The 20,400-nt window shown below is 41.8% G+C and overlaps 1 protein-coding gene across 9 annotated transcripts in view; it reads right to left on the reverse strand.

Moving 5' to 3' along the window:
• LOC126476502 (protein pellino-like) overlaps positions 1–20,400 on the reverse strand; it is a 207,137-nt gene that overhangs the window by 130,177 nt on the left and 56,560 nt on the right. For all 9 annotated transcript variants that reach the window (XM_050103553.1, XM_050103550.1, XM_050103551.1 and 6 more), the window contains exons 3-4: positions 17,164–17,265; positions 16,262–16,391 (exon numbers count right to left, since the gene is read on the reverse strand). In XM_050103553.1, coding sequence (XP_049959510.1) covers positions 16,262–16,391; positions 17,164–17,265 — 232 coding nt within the window. The remainder of the gene's footprint in view (positions 1–16,261; positions 16,392–17,163; positions 17,266–20,400) is intronic.

A 20,400-nucleotide genomic window follows, 5' to 3' on the forward strand; every position in this document is an offset into this window, starting at 1 on the left:
TCATGAATTTATCTGCTTTCACAGAAATTACAGCGGCCAGTATTCTGTTCTTCACTGTTTTTGTGTCATAAGGTACAGGGGAGATGCACACATTTTCCTTCATATGTTCCAACATATCTAGCAATAATGGAGGCCAAGAATGAAGGACAATGTTTTGGGGTCCATGCATCCTATCCAGCATTGAAGTTAGTTGGATGGTTGGTTTGGGGTATAAAGTGACCCAACTATAGGGTCATCAGTCCCTTTTTCCTGACAAGCAAGGCTCGAGGTACAAAAATACCCAAAGTACATTTGAGAAAGTAAAAGGGGGAAAAGGAATGGGGAACCACACCTAAAATGAAAACAAATGGAACGAATAAAAAAAGGGGGAAAACATACACCACAAGGCGAAGGAGAAGAAGGTATTAAAAACAAAGAGCAGATGGTCTGGGCTGGTCAATCACTATAATAAAAAATAAGATGAGCCAGTCACTCTGCAACACATTAAAATGTCCACCCTATAAAGACAAGGCGAGATCAACACATGTAGGGAAAAGATGACCACCAAGACAAACAAATGCAAAGAAAGTGCGACAGAGTTAAAATGGAGGGAGGGTGGCGGTCTTGGAGAGAAGGCTAAAAGTCCACCTGCCCAGCCTTAGATGGTACGATAACCTCCCCCTCCCAATCACGAATAAAACATAAAACTGAATCTGCTGTTGAGATATTGTCGGTCAACACAGAAGGTAGGGTGCTGGGAAGGTTAAAAGTCCGCTGCAAAGGGGCTGAAAGTGGGCAGTCCAGCAAGATGTGGACGACAGTCATATGTGAGCCACAGTGACACCGAGGTGGGTTCTCGTGATGGAGGAGGTAGCCATTGTTAGCCACATATGGCCAATGTGGAGCCGGCAGAGATCCACGGAGTCACTGCAAGAGGCCTGCATTGAGGACTTCCACACATTCATAGTCTCCTTAATGGAACACAGTTTGTTGTGTGTACTGAGATTATGCCATTCCGTCTCCCAAACCTAAAACACCTTGCAGCATAATAATGATCGCAGGTCAGTTACGGGGCTGCCGATCTCCAGAAGCAGTTCCCGTGTAGCGTGTTTGTCCAGCCTGTCTGCAAGTTCATTTCCTGGGATTCCGACATGGCCTGGGATCCACACAAACATCACAGACCGATTGAACCTTTCCAGGCCATAGATGGACTCATGGACGGTCGCTACTAAAGGATGACGGGGGTGGAACTGGTCGATAGCTTGTCGGCTGATCAAGGAGTCAGTTCAGAGAAGAAACAACTCACCAGGGCACAAGCGGATGCGCTCAAGAGCACGAGAAACGTGCTGCCAGCTCTACAGTGTAAATACCGCAGCCATTTGGCAAGGAGTGCTGTTCAATATGTCCTCCTTGAACATACGCAAAGCCAACATGACCATCAGCCATCGAGCCGTCGGTGTAAATCACTTCATGGTCCCGGTACATGTCAAGATTCGAGAGGAAGTGATAGCGGAGAGATGCAGTGTTACCCGAGTCCTTAGGACCATGTGAAATGTCCAGGCGAAGCTTTGGCCTAGGTGTACACCATGAAAGTGTATGTCACTGGAACTTGAGTATAGGTGGTAAAGGCAAGGACTCCACTTCAGACAGATGAGACCGAATGCGAACAGCAGTCATAAACCCTGACCTGGGTCTCCGATGCGGGAAATGACTGATGTGGGCGGGAAAACGAGACAGTTATTTGGATGTTCAGGAGAATTACGAGTGTGTGCAACATAACTGATGAGCAGCTGTGCATGCCTAATGTTCAGTGAAGGGACTCTGGCTTCCACCAGGATGCTGGTCACTGGACTCATCCTAAAAGCTTCCGTCGCCAGTCTAACGCCACAGTGGTGCACTGGGTACAGTACACGCAATGCCGAGGGCACTGCAGAACCATCGAACCACACATCAGACTCCCATATTCAAGGCGGGATTAAACAAGGGCTCTGTAGAGCTGCTGCAGCGTAGAGTGATCTGCACTCCAGTTGGTGTTGCTCAGGCAGTGGACTGCATTGAGGTGCTGCCAGCACTTCCACTTCAGCTGACTAAGATGGGGAAGCAATGTCAATCAGGCATCGAAAACCAGTCCTAAGAATCGATATGTCTCCACTACAGTGAGTAGATAATCATTATAGTAAAGTTCTTGTTCCACATGAATGGTACGACGCCAACAGAAGTGCATGGCACACGACTTTGCCGCTGAAAACTGGAAGCTGCGGGCTAGAGCCCATGACTGCGCCTTGTGGATGGGTCCCTGTAGGCGCCAATCAGGCAACACCGGTACTGGAGGAGCAGTACGAAATGCAGAAGTCGTCTTCATACAGAGAAGGTGAGACGGACAGCCTGACAGCTGCTGCTAGACTGTTAATGGCCACTAAAAATAGAAATACTCTCAATACAGAGCATTGCAGAACCCCATTTCCCTGGATATGGGGTGAACTATGTGGGGCACAAACTTGGACACGGAAAGCATGCAGTGATAGGATATTTTGGATAAAAATTTGGAGTGGGCCCTGCAGACCCCACTCATATAATGTGGCGAGGATATGATGTCACCATGTCGTGTCTTAAGCTTTTCGTAAATCAAAAAGACGGCAACCAGGTGTTGGCGTCTGGAAAGGGCTGTTAGGATGGCAGACTCGAAGGGAAACTAGACTATCAGGGGTAGGCCATGTAACGCCAGGACCCAACACAACCGATGACTAACCATATGTTCTGACAGCTTACAAAGAACACTGGTGAGGCTGATGGGCTGATAGCTATCCACATCAAACGGGTATTTGCCAGGTTTGAGCACTGGAATGATTGTGCTCTCTTGCCATTGCGATGGAAAGACACCATCACCCCAGATCCGGTTGAAGATGACTAGGAGATGTCGCTAATCAGACGAGATGTTTGATCATCTGACTGTGGATCTGATATGGCCCAATAGCTATATAGGGGCAATATGCAAGGACGCTGAGGGGCTCCAACTCTGTAAATGGAGCATTATAGGGTTCACTGTGACATTCAGTGAACGAGAGGGCTTTCCTTTCCATCCGTCGTTTGAGGGTGCGAAATGCTGGGGGATAATTCTCTGAGGCGGAGGCTCGAGCATAGTGCTCAGCAGAATGCTCGGCAACTGCGTTTGCGTCAGTAGCTAACACACCATTGATGTTAATGCCAGTGACACCTGTCAGGGTCTGGTACCCACAAACATGTCTGATATTCATCCAAACTTGGGAAGGTGACGTATGGCACCCAATGGTAGAGACATACCTCTCCCAACATTCCTGCTTCCATCTTTTTATCAGTGGGTGAAAGGAGGCACAGAGCCGTTTAAAAGCTATTATGTGTTCCAGGGAAGGATGCCACTTATGTCGCTGTAGAGCTCGCCGAAGTTCTTTAATGGCCTCAGCAATTTTCGGCGACCACCAAAGGACTGACTTTTGCTGGGGCACCCTAAAGAACAAGGGATCATGTTTTCTGCCACAAACACAATCATTCTAGTGACCCACTCAACTACCACATCGATGGTACCATGTGGGGGGGGGGGGGGGGGGGGAGATTCAACAGTGACAGCAGAGGTGAAAGCTTCCCAGTCTGCCTTGTTTAAAGTCCATCTTGGTAGACACCAGGGGGAATGACGCTGGGGGGAGTGACAGGAAGATGGGAAAGCAGTCACTACCACACAAGTCTTCATGGGCTCTCCAGTGGACAGATTGGATATGTCCTGGGCTGTAGAGAGATAAATCAATGGCCGAGTAAGTGCCATGAGCCACAGTGAAAAGTGTGGGGACCCCAGTATTTAAGAGGCAGAGGACAAGTCGAGACAGGGAAGTTTCAATATCTCCACCTTGGCAAGTATGCACGGTGCCACCCCACAAGGGTTATGGGCCTTAAAATCTCCCAAAAGTAGGAAAGGTTTAGAGAGTTGATGAATCAGTGCAGCCAATGCATCCAGGGGTATTTCACCATCTGGAGGAAGATATACGTGCAGACAGTTATTTCCTGCTTCATCCTTATCCTGACAGCCACAACTTCAAGAGGGGTTTGAGCGGGCACAGGTTCACAGCATACCGAGTTCAGAATATAGACACTATTATAGTCGCTATGGTTCTTGTAATATCCCCTATGGCCACGGAGGGCAGGGTTCCGCATTGCCAGGAACCAGGTTTCTTGGAGGGCAATGAAGAAAGCAACTATTAAGCTTAACAGTTGCCGTAGCTCAGCCAGATGGTGGAAAAAACTGCAGCAATGCCACTGGAGGATCACATTATCGTGAGGATGGGAAGGCATGAAGCACGCAAGGAGGCAAGTTACGCTTTAGGGTCACCTGCTGCCACCGATTAGAGTATCTGTATCCATTCGTATTGTGTATGAGGTATCAGTGAGATCCAGGTCCTCAGGGGCACTAAGATCTCCACCTCATCCACAGGTGCAGAACTCGTAGGGAGTGGGGGTGTTGGGGCCAGTGGACAGTCCTTTTTCTTGGCAGACTTTTTGTTTGCTTGCCCTCTCACTTCTCTTTAGTGGCTTGCAGGGAGGATTTCTCTGAAGTAGCTTCTGGCATGGAGGAAGACCATGAAGCTCTTCATCCAGCAGCTTTTGGCTCCTTTAGCCACTGGCTAATGTCCGCTGTGGCATTAGTGGAGACATTGGGAGAGAGGGTCCCAAGGACCCCTTCCACGCGAGAGGAGCCGGAGGAGACTGTTGCTTCTCTGGCTGGTGGGAGGTGAACGATGGGGGGGGGGGGGGGGGGGGGGGGGCTGGGCTTTGCTCCCGAAGTAAGTACTTTGGAAGCAACAGATGGAGATTTTCCCCCTACCACCAAGGGGGCACGAAGGGCCCACTGTTCGTGGCACAGAGTGTGGTACGACTGGTACTTGCGATGGTAATGTTGCTGTAACATATGTGAACGTCAACCAAACAGGGTGTAATCATTCAAATTTACGTTTAGCCTCTTGGTAAGGCAACTGGTCCAGGGTCCTGTATTCTACGATTTTCTGCTCCTTTTGGAGTACTATGCAGTCTGGCGAACTGGGGGATTACTGCTCTCCACAGCTGATACAAGTGGGAGGAGGCGCACATGGATTATCTGGATGCAGTGGACGTCCGCAGTCTCGACATGTGTCACTTTAAATGCAGGGGGAAGACGTGTGCCCGAATTTCCAGCACTTAAAGCACCGCAAATGGGGAGGGACATACGGTTTAACGTCACAGCAGTAAACCATCACCTTGGCCTTTTCAGGCAATGAATCGCCCTCAAAGGCCAAGATGAAGGCACCGGTAGCAAACCTGTTGTCTTTGGGTACTTGTAAACGTGCCGGATGAAATGAACACCCCACCGTTGTAGATTGGTGCAGAGCTCATCGTCAGACTGCAAGAGGAGGTCGCTATGGAAAATAATCCCCTGGACCATGTTGAGGCTTTTATGGGGAGTGACAGAAACAGGAATATCACCCAGCCTGTCACACATGAGTAATACCCGGGATTGGGCTGGGGATGCTGTCTGAATCAAGGCTGCACCGCTTCTCATCTTGGACAGTACTGTCACTTCCCCAAACTTATCCTCAAGATGTACAACAAGAAATTGAGGCTTTGTAGGTAGAAAGGAATCCCCGTCCATTCTGCTGGAGACTAAATACAGAGACGAATATGGTTCTTCTTTCTGTAGCCCAACATTCCTCCCATGGTGTAGCGATGGAGGGAAATGATTTAGGGTCATATCTGTCAGCACTGCACTTGATCTTGCCCGTCTTAGAGACTGCTGGCGCCATACGGTCACTAGCAAGAAATGACCTACTCCACTTCATTGTGGGTCACCTGCACTCATGCCACCCACTCCAATTAGGGGCTCTTCCCATGGACACAACCCAGCCAAAGCAAAGGCCAACTGGTATGATGGCCGTTGCCAGGAGTCCTGATAACCCAGAAAGACAGACATCTACTCCTTGGCATACATGGGGAATTTACAGCTCAGGCATCAGCAGTGCGATCCCTGTGTTGTGTGTTGCGAGGGGGGCTACCACCAAACGGGTACATGACGGCCCCACCACAACAGTCTGGCTACTGTGCTGGATATTGGGCACAGAGAAATACAATATTGTCATAGGGAAAAAAAAGAGGACAGGAGACAACAGAAGAAGATGACATACCCTGGAAAGTGTCCTCGCCCAAATAGTTTAACTGCAGGAGGAGATGCCAAGCCAAGACAAGAGGTTCAGGAGATCAAATCTAGGGCACTACAGACAACTCATGCACCATGTATGTTATCCTTCCCCGTATGGAAAGGATCAGGTCAAATCATAAAATGGGACCTGAACTTATAGGGCGGAAAAGTGTGAGACTCCTTTTAGTCACCTCTTACGACACGCAGGGATATCTCAGGCCTATTCTAACCCCCGGATCTGCAGGGGGCCGTTGAAGCAGCGTGCTACTGAGAAAGTGACGTACATTGTTGTGCCAATGTGGTGGCGCTCCATCCTGTTGGAAAATGAAGTCATCAGACACCCCCTAAAGTTGTGAAAAAAGTCAATTCTGCAGCAGCTGGAGACCACTCATTCCAGTCATTGTATTTTCCTGTGCATGGTCAACCTGGACTCTTATCGTGGAACAAGTACCTGTCTCTTCAAATTGGCGATACCAATGATAAATGCTTTTGGGTGAAGGCAGATCAGTGACAGAACGTGAATAAAAAGCACAGTGACACAAATCATGAACTGACTATCTAGAAACTGTAGCACACAAAACACACACTTGTTGAGCGGATGCCATTTTACCTCTGGTTGACTGCAAACTGAGAAGACGAGGTGATTAACATCTTAGGGCAATTTTCTCAAACTCTAAGCCATGCCCATTCAAACCCCACACACACATTTTCTTGTTGGCATGTTCCACACTTCTGAGCCATTAGGCCCTACCATCCCAAATCAGGCCATTCTATTTATGTTGAAACCCCCCTGTAAAAATAAAATAAACAGTAGCAATTTGCAGTCATTCCTTTCGATCAACAGGTAGATCGCAATTTTTTGGTATATAATTTTTACCTATCTTTTGCAGGATCAACTGAAGTATTGTCTTTCTAAAGTTGTAGAACTGTAGTGAACAGCAGCGTAATCATCAGCGTGAATTCGTTATGTTTATAATTAATTCACACAAAGCAGGGGTGCTCGACCCATCAGTCACAATTAACTGGACGATTGCCATGGCTCTATGAGCTGATATTTCAAAACGTTTATCCAAAATCTGCTCAAATGAACTCTTTTTGTGAAAAACCCATTTGAAGCAGCGAGTTATTTGCACAGTATTTGTACGCAGCAAACCTGGCAACCTGTCTCCAACTCTTTCATCTCCATCAGCATTTCACTAGCTTGAATCTTTAATGGTCGTGGCAAGCAAGTCTTTCATCACACTTTGTGAGACTACTTCTTGCCAACTGTAACTTGGCGTGTTGTGATGAACGGGGAGAGCACTCAGGGTTTGGTGGGGGATGAAGGTGTAGTGAGGGGAAGGGGCAGGGGGGGTGGGAGGGGGGGGGGTAGTTCACCTCCAATAGGCAACACAAACCTCTGTTTTGAGCTTCCATGGACCAATAATGTACACAACGGAGGTAATGAGCAATTGTTAATTAAATAATTTGTAAAATAAAAAATAAATAAATTAATTAAATATTTCACAAAATTGCTGTCTATATTTACATGTCAAACTCTTCTTCACTCATTCTCAAAACAACTGCAATCAAAATGGCGCAAAAACACACAACACGGAGACTGCACAGCTCAATGACAATGCAGTCAATCATGGCAAATAGTGTTACTAATCAGGACTACGGAGTCCACATGCCAAGCTATCGTTCTCACTCAGTGAAGTAGTTGTGAAACATGAGTGCGGCTAAACACAGGAAAACATACCACCTCAGTGATGAGTGGGGAGAACAGATTTTTGTATAGTGCATCATCAAGGTAGGTGTATATGTTCAATACAAAGTTGCAATACTGAATGCAACTTTAGAACAATAACTTTCTAACCTTAAAAGTAAATTACAATCACAATAGTCGTGTTTTGTAAAGCCTGTACAAAAGAGTGTTTAATCAAACAGAGTACAGTTATTAGGGGAAGGTTTCTGGCAGCAAATTGCAGACTAAGTGAGAGATAGTATCAGCCAACAGAAGCATACCTCTGTCAAGACCTGCTACTACAAGAAAACTGGCATCAATGGCACAAGATACAGAAGGTCAACTGATAACAGATTGGCAGTTCCACTTGGCTCTCTCAATGCCGTTAGACCAGTCAGTAGATAGAGATGAATCACATCAAATTATGATTTTTGTAAGATTTACATTTTTTGATTACATGGTAAAAGAAAGCTTGGTTATAATTTTGACCTTGAAAGACACTACACGAAGAGAAGAAAATGTAGTAATGAAAGTAACTTTTCCACTACATATATTAAAGATATCTCTGAAATGGATGTTTTAGTACAGTATGTTGTGGAACAGAGGCAGGAAGTGTGTCTTCAGTATATGATCACATAAGGATTAATTAATGTGATGAAAGTAAATGATATTCCACTTATATGATGCATGAAAAGATTCGTTTTGTGGGCAAGCAAATACTTTTCCATAATCAGTGAAAGGTTATTTGTAGTTTCACAGTAGCTTACTTAATTTGACACAGGGTGAAAATTAATTCATTTCTGGCAGTATATTCAGAATTTGAAAGGGCGCTGAAAGACCTAAGTTGAAAGAAGTCCCCGGGAGTAGACAACATTCCATTATAGCTACTGATAGTCTTGGGAGAGCCAGCCATAAGAAAACTCTTCAATCTGGTGAGCAGAATTTATAAGACAAAAAAAAATTAATACTCTCAAACTTGAAGAAGAATATAATAATTCCAACCCCAAAGAAAGCAGATGTTGACAGGGGAGAATATTACAGAACTATCAGTTTAGCAAGTTGCAGTTGCAAAATACTAACAACGCTTTTACAGACAAACAGAAAAATTAATAGAAGCCGACACTGGGGAAGATCGGTTTGGATTCCATAGAAATTTAGGAACAAGTGAGGCAGTACTGACCCTACAACTTGTCTTAGAAGCTAGGTTAAGGAAAGGTAGAACTATGTTTCCAGCATTTGTAGACTTAGAGAAAGCTTTCGGCAATGTTGACTGGAATACTCTCTTTCAAATTGTGAAGATGGCAGCAGGGGTAAAATACAGGGAGTGAAAGGCTATTTACAATCTGTACAGAAACCGGATGTCAGTTACAAGAGTCGAGGGGTACAAAAGGGTAGCAGTGGTTGAGAAAGGAGTGAGACAGGTTTGTGGCCTATCCCCAGTGTTATTCAATCTGTATATTCTGCAAGCAGTAAAGGAACCAAAAGAAAAACTTGTAGTAGGAACTAAAATCCATGGAGAAGAAATAAAAACTGAGGTTTGATGATGATACTGTAATTCTCTCAAAGACAGCAAAGAACTGGAAGAACAGGTGAACGGAATGGACAGTCTTGAAAGGAGGATGAAGACGAACAACAACAAAAGCAAAATGAGAATAATGGAATGTAAATCAGGTGATGCTGAGGGTATTAGAATAGGAAAGGACACACTTAAAGGAGTAACTGAATTTTGCTGTTTGAGCAGCAAATTAACTGATGGTGGTCAAAGTACAGAGCATATAAAATGTAGCGGTGGTACACAAGAATGCTGAAGATTAGATGGGTAGATCACATAACTAATGAGGAGGTACTGAACACAATTGGGGAGACAAGGAATTTGTGGCACAACTTGACTAGAAGGAGGGATTGGTTGGTAGGACACATTCTGAGGCATCAAGGGGTCACCAATTGAGTATTGGAGGGAAGTGTGGAGGGTAAAAATCATAGAGGGAGACCAAGAGATGAATACGCTACACAGATTCAGAAGGATGTAGGTTGCAATAGTTATTCGGAGATGAGGTTTGCATAGGAAGGATAGAGTAGCATGGAGTGCTGCATCAAATCAGTCTCTGGACTGAAGACTACAACAACATCAGTCAGGTTCTAGTACGTAGCACTTCAATGCTCTTAAATGCTTGCTCAGTGAGTTTGAAAAAGGAAGTAGCAAGGTTGTTGGTGGCAGTGTAATTTCACATTAAGTGTAACTTTTAGTAAAGGAAATCAACTAACCTGCACAACACACTTAAAGGATAACTTTTTCAAAATTCTGCAATTGTCTCCCATCTTCATGCATATAACTGAAATTTGGCTCGAAGTTGATTGCAACCTTCCTCTGTAACGGTGCAAAAGTTTGGTCCCCTGCAATGTCACCATTAGGCTCAGCAACACTTCAAACAGCAAGGTGTTATGCATATATGCATGTGAGATGTAAGGTGGGTTAGTGATTAGTGATGTCACACTGACACCAAATTTCACCACCATTATGCCCACTGCCACCACGGAATTGTCATGATGGGAGTGTCTTTAACACCCTATCTCACCCACAATTGGCTCTGAGCACTATGGGACTTAACATCTGAGGTCATCAGTCCCCTAGACGTAGAACTACTTAAACCTAAAGATCTCACATACATCCGTGCCCGACGCAGGATTCGAACCTGCGACCGTAGCAGCAGCATGGTTCCGGTCTGTCTCACCCACATTTCACCACTTCTATTTACACTGCCATGATGGAGCTCAAGAGGCCTGTACTGGAATGTGCAGATTTCTTATGGGTGGCTAAGGGGAACATTTCAGATATAACGTTGCTTACAATTGTCATGGAAAGTCATTAATGGGCAGCATAAAGGGTGTCAATGAAACCACCCATTCCCTTGGAGTGTTGATTCCCCCTCATATCACAGCATGATGAGCATCAAGACGAATTTCTGAACAACCTTTGACACTGCTGGCACCCCTGGTTAATTCAACCCCGACTAACAACTTTATGAGCCAGCAACCACATTGAAAGTGATCTTATTCCGTTGGAGCGCATTACGATCACAATTTATTCCATGGTGTACAGGGTGGAACCACAAGAGACCGTTCAAAGCCAACCGGCGAAGTTTTAATATTGTCCGAAGCAATGAAGTGTGCTTATGCTTCTTCAGCCCTCCTGTGTCGTGATAATGGTGGTAAGCAGATGGGGGGAGGGGGGGGGGGGGGTAGAAGTGACATTGGCACATGTGTGAATAAAACAGTAACGGGTCCCTCTAAAAATGTATCTGTACAGTGAGAACATGTAACAGGAGTCCTAGGTGCCTGCAAGCAGGTTACACTGCTTAACTTCATTTGTTCGGAGGCCATCCAGAATCAGAGGGCTGTCAAAGAGGTGGCCTGACTGCAATCACCTAGGAATTCATCACAGATTGTCTCCGTTCAGGTACATTTTAAAGTGCTCAACAAAGGCAAGTGGGTGGCAACAAGGGTCCTGCCGAACTGTGGAAGGGTGTGTTAGAAGGACCCTCTGGCATTTTAATAGTGCATGCATCTATGATGCCCCTGTGAGATCATGCCACAGGAGTGCTTGAAACAAGAGGGCTGACAAAAGCATAAGTGCCTTTGATGCTTCATACCGAATTCAAATTTTGTCTAATGGTATTTAACAATCCCTAATAATTCCACCCAGTAAACCAAAGCGAAAATTGCTGTCTGTCACACTGCAATGCAAAAGCATGCGATTCTCTCTCTCTCTCTCTCTCTCTCTCTCTTTCTCTCTCACACACACACACACACACACACACACACACACACACACACACACACACTTCTATGAACACCAACACACAGGCTCTTGCAAACTCAATTTTGTAGGAAGGGTGCATGTCACGAACTCCAACTAATCACCATGTCCTTTTGCAACCTTACAATCATCCATCATCATCAAGAGAAATCATTAATGGTTATTCTCATTTATAATTGCATGCATAATTGTGTTTCTCTAATAACTTACCAACAAGGTCTACTTTCTTTCTACACAAAGTGGCGTTTAAAATAGCAAGACCTTCACATAATAGCCTTCCCACTTCTGTTATAGTAAAAGCCTTGTTATTATTACAAATTCAAGTTTTAACATCACCCAAAACCAATTCAATTGGGTTGAAATGGCAGTGATATAGCAGTAGCCCAATTACTATATGACCCCGTTCCCTCACAACTTCATCTCAACAAACAAACATCACTGGCTTATTTTGCTTCACAAGTGAATGTAACAGCACCTTTATCATACTGACATCTGCAGCAATGTTTCTCACCAACAACCACAGCATCACAGTTTCTTTGTGATCATTAGCTATTGAAGTTTTGTCTAACGTCACTGAATGATAAAATGCATTATTCATTACAAACATTAAATTGGTGCAACAATTTTTAACCCTCTGCAGAAATCGTGGGTGCTCCATATTCTCATGGTAGTCACAGGTTTTTCTTGATCAAAAAACTAGAATTCCTTCAAATACAAAATCATCTGAAGAATGTGGATAGGCCACAATAAATCTGGCTGCTCTTCTGTTGGTTGATGACTGCTGCTATTCACAAGATCACCAATGCAGCATTTATTGACTGCTTCTCCAGCACTGACCTAAATTTCATTTAACCATATAACTGAATGGTTATCCTTTCATATAACTTTACGTAACTATGAGCTGCAGCAACATGAGATTTTTCGAGAAAGTTTTTGGCCATCCAACTTTTTAAAGCAAAAGCCTATATTTTTAACACCATTTTAAATGACTTTTCCCCACTGAGAAAAATTCATATTTTTTGAAGGAATTAGCAATTTGCTATTGTGGGTATTTTCTCCTACTGTAATATCCATAAATGCGTAAACAAACTGCACCTGTTTTTGGAATTAATCTAGACCTGTACTGTGTGTGTGTGTGTGTGTGTGTGTGTGTGTGTGTGTGTGTGTTTTTTCATCCATCTCCCTACATGTAATGTTTACATATGATCAAACTTTCCATTTGCCTATTTCGGAATTTTTTACTTCGTTACCATTTTCGAGACAAGTCGGTTCTGAAATGCAGCACCTTATGTTCCTCATTCTCAGCCATACTGCAATCTTCAAGGTGTTTGTGGGGTGACCTGTAAATACCACGTTTCAGCAACATGGGTACACTGGAAGCTAAGGTCTGTACCAACCAGAAGCAAGTGAATATCATTCTGAAGTCATACACCATCTTTTTAGTTTTATCACAACACCAACTCCTACCAGTCATTGCACTGTAGCTCTTTGAATTTAAACACAACTCATACAAACAAATAACAAATATAAATGCTTCTACTGTTGTGTGTGTTAACACAGCCAACCCCCCCCCCCCTCCCCCCCCAGATCCACATCTGAGGGTCTGAGGGGAGTCCTGAAGTCTCTGACAATTTAGTTCTATCATAAATCTACTCCTTTCTACAATGAAATATAATATTTCAGGCAAAATTGACAGTACTGACATGAGATAATATTGATGGAAATGAAAAGTAGCTGCCATTAATAATTGGAGAATATGAAATTGTGTTCTCAAAGAACAGGTAATCACTGTCTAACCCACGAACATTAATAGCAATGCATATGTATCTACACTAATTTTTTGCAGCTTTAAAGTAGTTTGTTATGTCAAGACTGGAAAAGAGATCAAACTTCGCACTCTACATATCACTTATCAGAAATGTTAATGTGCTTTTCCTGCTGAGTAATTCTGCCTGTGGATCAAAAACACAAAATTGCTGTTGTGTAGGACTAAATTTCTTTAAATGATAGAAACACAGTAAATAAAATGAACATCTTACAAGCTACATACAAGCTGTGTCTCAACATACAGCATTCAATCGTTTCACACATTCTGGATTTGGTACACCACAATTTGTTGTTGAAACCCTTTTCTGTAAGGAACAATGGAAAGCCATGACAGATGTTTTAGCAAGTGAGAGAACTCAGAAAATTACGTCTGGAATAACTCCAATTATAAAATTTTCAATGACATGGCACTGGAAACATACAACTCTGTCATTCTATGCCAATTCTGATGAATTTTGTATAAACAATTACACATGTTCTGAATAAACACTGGTAAAGTTCAAAGATAATTAATTCAGTATTTCCAGCAATGTGGCCATTTGTTTGATTTCACAGCGCAGTTATCAACACTGTACACATTTCTAGCAACTTGGAGACATACTATCTCCAGCAATATTTTCTTGAAAGAAAGAAAACTAAGCCGTCTTGTACAACTCGAAGCAAAGTCAGCCAAAAACACTGATGCATGGAAGGAAAAAAAGTGAAGTTTAGCTTTTTGTATTTCTGGAAGTAATTGCGAGATACACCTGAAACACTGCATGTAACAACTTAATGATAAAAGGTCTTAAAATTTCATATTCATTCTCCTGCTGCTTTTCTGTAGTTTGAGGACAAAATTTATGATTTTTCTAGAAAAGCCAAAACTGTTTTTAATTAGAAACACCTTGTTCTAAGCCTCCTAAAAAGTATATCTGGTTTTACAATTCAAGCATATAACGCCCTAAAAAAGAACAATGTGGATGTGCATCGAAAATAGGCCCATATTCTGCTGGTACTCAAATTAAACCTGGCATCTTTTATTATGCTCTACAATTGTTTAGTACTGTCTGTGGAAGATATTGAAACTCTTCATGACTAGAAGTGAGAAAGTCCAAATAACTCACAAAAATTCAAAAAAAGGGGTGTCTTTTGTCACAACTCACCTTGATATGTTTCAGTCGGTTTTTCTGCTGTAACTACAGAATCAAACTGGTTATAGGTTTCACAATTTAGCTGTGCACTACAAAGGCAGTGAAGATCATGGTAGTAAAGTTGTTGAGTAACATCTGCTGCACACATCACATAAATAGCCTATACGTTTTACACCAGTCAACATTGTATAAATTTTTTAAGTTCATAGCTGTCTTCCAGGCATTTTTTGGAATGGATTCATGTTATAGAGAACTTAAAACTGTCTTTATTGTGTAATGCTACTGATGTGCTGGTTTAATCTGGTTTAAGGTACAGCATGCTTTGAATTAGGATAGTTTGCTGTTAATGTGGAATATTAAAGTACTGATTAAAAATTGTATGAATGTTTCATGATCCATGGTGGCTTAACAACTCCTGGTTCCTTTTAAAGTGTGAAAATGACCATCCCCATCACCATAAAGGCAAAGTTCAACAGCAGTGCAACAGCAACCAATAGTGAGTTTCTCTACAACAGGTTACCAAGCCTGCTAAGTGATTCTTTACACAGGATCCCAATCTGATGATACATTTCTGTAAGTGTCAGAGGCCAAAGCTACATATAGAAGTTGTTTTTTTTTTAAGGATTCTACACTTATGTTTACTTCAAACTACTTAATTTTTTAGCAGGTTTCTTAATGTGCTGTAGAATATCATGAGGAAAGCTATATTCCCAGTTACATGATGTCACTGATGGGATTGTTTGAGAAGAAATTTTGATAAGACAGAACCCAAAAAGTTACACTTTTCAAATGTGTACCTCAAATTATTACAGCTGCAACAAAGACAAAGCTACTCTTTTTATTGGATTCCATATTCTATTTCATTATTTATAAAAAGAATTTTGTCTGCAGAAGACACTTACATGTGAAAGTGGGTCAAAAATTGTCATTTTGGCAGTTTTAGAATAACTGTCAACTTGGCCCCCAATTTTTAAACTACTGGAAAGCAAAAGGGTAGCGAAATTTTATAGTCTAAGAATTGTATTGGTATGTTATTATGTGAAAATTTTCAGATGTATCCCACGATTAATTATGGAGACGTAAGGAGCTGAACTTCACATTCTTCAAAGACTATTTTTTTGGCCGGCTTTGCTTCGAATTATCTGTATGCAAAGCATTTAGGAAAGCATTTTCTACTATTTCACTAAAGATAGCGAAAAAGTTGTGCAAGACTGTCTAGTTTTGTTTCTTTCTTTCAAGAAAATATTGTTGGAGATGATATGTCACAAATTTGCCAAAAACTCGTGTGCACTATTGATAGCTGTGGTATGGGGTCAAACAAACGACTATATCTCTGCAAATATTAAACTGTCAAAACTAAACTTTACCAATGTTCACTGGGAACATGTGCAACTAATCACACAAAAATCAGTGATGGCCATGTGGGAAATTTTTCTGAAATTAGACCACTTGTCATTGAATGGCCCACTTATGTAAAGAGAAGAATAGCAAGTAAGACACATTACTTCTCAATTTTCATATAAAAACTGATATATTACACAGAAAATACACCACAGCAGCATGGTTACACCAAGATTAAACTGACATACCTTCAACACCTGGGGAGTTTTTGCGATGCAAGTTCTCACGTATTTGACACCATCCCCATAATATTTTCTAATTATTTGGCAATAGCTTTTGACCCTTCCACGATTAAATGGTGGTTTAAAACCATTGTACCTAAAAACAAAACACAACAATCAAACACTATTTCTCTTGGTAACTTAAATGTTAATATCACAATAACAGAAATTTGAGAATAGGAATAACAAACGAAAATGAGAAATTTTCTTTTTGATTTGTGTGAATAACAAGCTAGGTGTCTGGTCCCTTCCGCACAGAGCATACTTTTCTGTCACCAGTGTGCTCCCACTTTGTCCCAAATCACTATCTCCAGCCCTGGAACTACAAATAGGCACCATATTGAGCCACAGTTTCCCATTCTGACTCTCCCTAGATAAATTTACACATTCAAAGAACACTCGCTGTCATTTCTTAACTTAATACTTATAACGTTTACTTTATGTCACTCATAATGAATGCTACAGTGGTGAGGTAACTTCACAATGCATGAACTAACACGAAAACAAACACTAAATGTTCTATATGCACCCCGAAGCACACGCTAAAAGCATGGCAGTATAATATTATTAACTGGAGCATCAATTGTCGCACTGTCCCTTGACACCGCACATCGTCCCACCGTACATTTTCTCACACGTGCACCACTATAGCTGTATTCAGCCATTTAGCACAAATATTTTCCACTTCAATGTAGAAACTACAGTTAATCATTGTTGCTTATTGTTATGTCCAGTCTCATCTTTCAGAAAAAAAGGAAATGATAATAGCAATAGTAGTGCCAGACTAGAGTAAGAGTAAGAGTAGGAGTAGGAGTAAAACATTTGAAACATACGTACATTAATATACTACAAATTTTCAGCATACTCACCCTATTATGTAGAAGGTACCATAAGGGATTATTTGCGGTATAAAGCCATGGGGTTCAGATACCCTGGGATGTTTTAGCAACGGTGCATAACATTCATCACCTCTGTGAGAGGAAAATTAAAAAAATGAATACACAGATTCAGTTTATATTTTAGTTTATATTTACTCTCTCTCTTATTACTAAACTAACAGAGCACAAACTTAGCCTGAATAGGATACAGAACCCTCAACATCTCATTCCCACTAATATCTGCAAGTTTTGGAAACTGCCTCTACTTGACATAACAGTGTTGTTTTATCATGTAAGATGTGCTCCATTGATTCTTTAGAATATTCTATTAAGGGTAGGATACTAGCATATAATTGCTCAAACTATTCTGTTAATTTCTTACATTTGGAACAGTATTAAAAATCACATCTCATTATAACGGACTAGGAATATAGTCCAAACAAAAAAATCATATAATTAAAAACTATTTCCTTACAAAAATTGCATTATGTAATAACTTAAAGACTGAAATGTCTAAACAACAACATCTTAAAAATATGAAAAAAAACATTAGAAACAGTTTAAACTACTGGACTATCTCACCAAGCTGCTGGATACCTGATTCACTGACATTACAATTCAACCATCAGTGGCCTAAAATCCCACTATGTCATCCTAAGAATAGCATTGGATCAGCTTCTGACTGTATAACAACACAGTCAAATAATCAGTTGACATTCACTTCAATAACAGTGTCAGTGAAAGACTTCTCCACATACTGGTGTGTGTGTGTGTGTGTGTGTGTGTGTGTGTGTGTGTGTGTGTGTGTGTGTGTGTGTGTGGAGGGGGGGGGGGGGGGGGGGGGGAGCCAGAGATACAAAAGCTCCTTATCAGAAAATTACACGAGATACTATCCCCCAACACAAAAAGTCCAAATACAGTCTCTGAAGGCACAAGAAATGATAGCAAAGTTTATTAATGACCAAAGTAAATTCATGAATGTTCTTAATAAAGACTGTACGGTAAGTTTTCCTCACTACTGACCAATGATACAATAGGAAGAATGACATCACAACTTTTCAAAAGTTGCCTGAGAAAATATTTCCGCTCAAATATTTTTAAAAAGTTAGAAGGCAATACAAAGAACTCCCCCCCCCCTTCCCCTCCAACCCCATAAACCCTGGACCTTGGCGTCCGTGGGGTGGCTTGTGTGCCTCAGTGATACAGATAGCCGTACCCTAGGTGCAACCACAAAGGAGGGCTATCTGCTGAGAGGCCAGATAAATGTGTGGTGCCTGACGAGAGGTAGCATCCTTTGCAGTAGTTGTAGGGGCAACAGTCAGGATGAGTGACTGATCTGGCCTTGTAACACAACCAAAACGGCCTTGCTGTACTGGTACTGCTAATGGCTGAAAAGCAAGGGGAAACAGTAGCAGTAATTTCTGCTGAGGGCATGCAGCTCTACTTTATGGTTAAATGATGGCATTCTTTTGGGTAAGGTATTCCATAGGTATTCAGGGGACAGAAATAAGCCACAGATTAGCAAGTGTAATATTACATCCCTTAATCGAGCAGGTAGCTTAGAAAATTAAAAGAGGGAAATGGACAGGTTGAAGTTACATATAATGGGAATTCGTGAAGCTTGATGGCAGGAGGAACAGGACTTCCAGTCAGGTGAACACAGGATTACAAATAAAAAGTGAAATAGGGATAATGCAGGAGTGGGCTTAATAATGAATAAGAAAATAGGAATGTGGGTAAGCTACCATGAACAGCATAGTGAATGTGTTGTTGTAGTCAAAGGAAGCCCACGCCTACCTCAGTAGTACAATTTTATATGGCGGCTAGCTCTACAGATGAAGAGATTGAAGAAATGTATGATGGGATAAAGGAACTTGTTCAGATAGTCAAGGGAGATGAAAATTTAATGGTGATGGGGGACTGAAATTCGATAGCAGGGAAAGGAAAAGAAGGAAATGTAGTAGGTGAATACAGGCTATGGGAAAGGAGTGAAAGAGTAAACTGCCTTGTAGAATTTTGCACAGAGCATCAATGTAATGATCACTAACAATTTTAAATAATCATAAAAGAAGGTTGTCTATGTGGAAGAGACCTGGAGCTACTGGAAGGTTCCAGACTGATTACATAATGGGGAGAAAGAGATTTAGGAACCAGATTTTAACTTGTAAGGCATTTCCTGGGACAGATTTAGACTGATCACAATTTACTGGTTATGAACTGTTGATTCAAACTGAAGAAAATGCAAAACAGTAGGAAACTAAAGCGATGGGAGCTGGATAAGTTGAAGAGCAGTTGAACATAATGGACAAGTTCTTGAAAGGTGGACAGAAGATGAGCATCAACAAAAGCAACAGAAGGATAATGGAATGTAGTCTAATTAAATCAGGTGAAGCTAAAAGAATTAGATTAGGGAATGAGACACTTAAAGTAGCAGATGAGCTTTGCTATTTGGACAGTAAAGTAATCGATGATGGCTGAAGTACAGAAGGTATAAAAAGCAGAGTGGCAATGGCAAGAAAAGCAATTCTAAAGAAGAGACATTTGTTACCATTGAATACAGATTTAAGTGTTAGGAAGTCTTTTCTGAAAGTATTTGTCTAGAGTGTTGCCATGTATGGAAGTGAAAAATGAACAATAAACAGTTTAGACAAAAAGAAAGAACCAGCTCTCGAAATTTGGTGCTACAGAAGAATGCTGAAGATCAGATGGGTTGACCACATAACTAACGAGGAGGTACTGAACAGAATAGGGAGACACGTAGTTTTTGGCACAGACTGACCAAAAGATGAGATCAGTTGATAGGACACATTCTGAGACACCAAGAGATCACCAATTTAGTACTGGAGAGAAGTGTGGTCGGAGGGGCGAAAGTAAAAATTGTAAACGGAGATTGAGAGATGAACACAGTAAGGAGATTGAGAAGGACGTAGGTTGTACTACTTATTCAGAGACAAAGAGGTTCACACAGGATATAGTAGCTTGGAGAGCTGCATCAAACCAGTCTTCTGACTGAATACAGGAACTATTTTCTCTTTCAACAGAGCTGACTCATTCACTACAGATTTTTTTTTAACAAAAACTGTTTCACCAATTTATGTTGTTCTTTATCCGGAGTGTGAGCTCTTCTTGGTTCAGGCACTGCAAAATCATTGTTTTTGCTTTCAGATATTTAGCCTCTTTTGTGGGAGACGGCTGACACAAAAAATATACAAGTGCCATGCAATGTTT

This window comes from Schistocerca serialis, chromosome 1 (genome assembly GCF_023864345.2).
Source record: "Schistocerca serialis cubense isolate TAMUIC-IGC-003099 chromosome 1, iqSchSeri2.2, whole genome shotgun sequence".
Lineage (NCBI taxonomy): Eukaryota > Metazoa > Arthropoda > Insecta > Orthoptera > Acrididae > Schistocerca > Schistocerca serialis.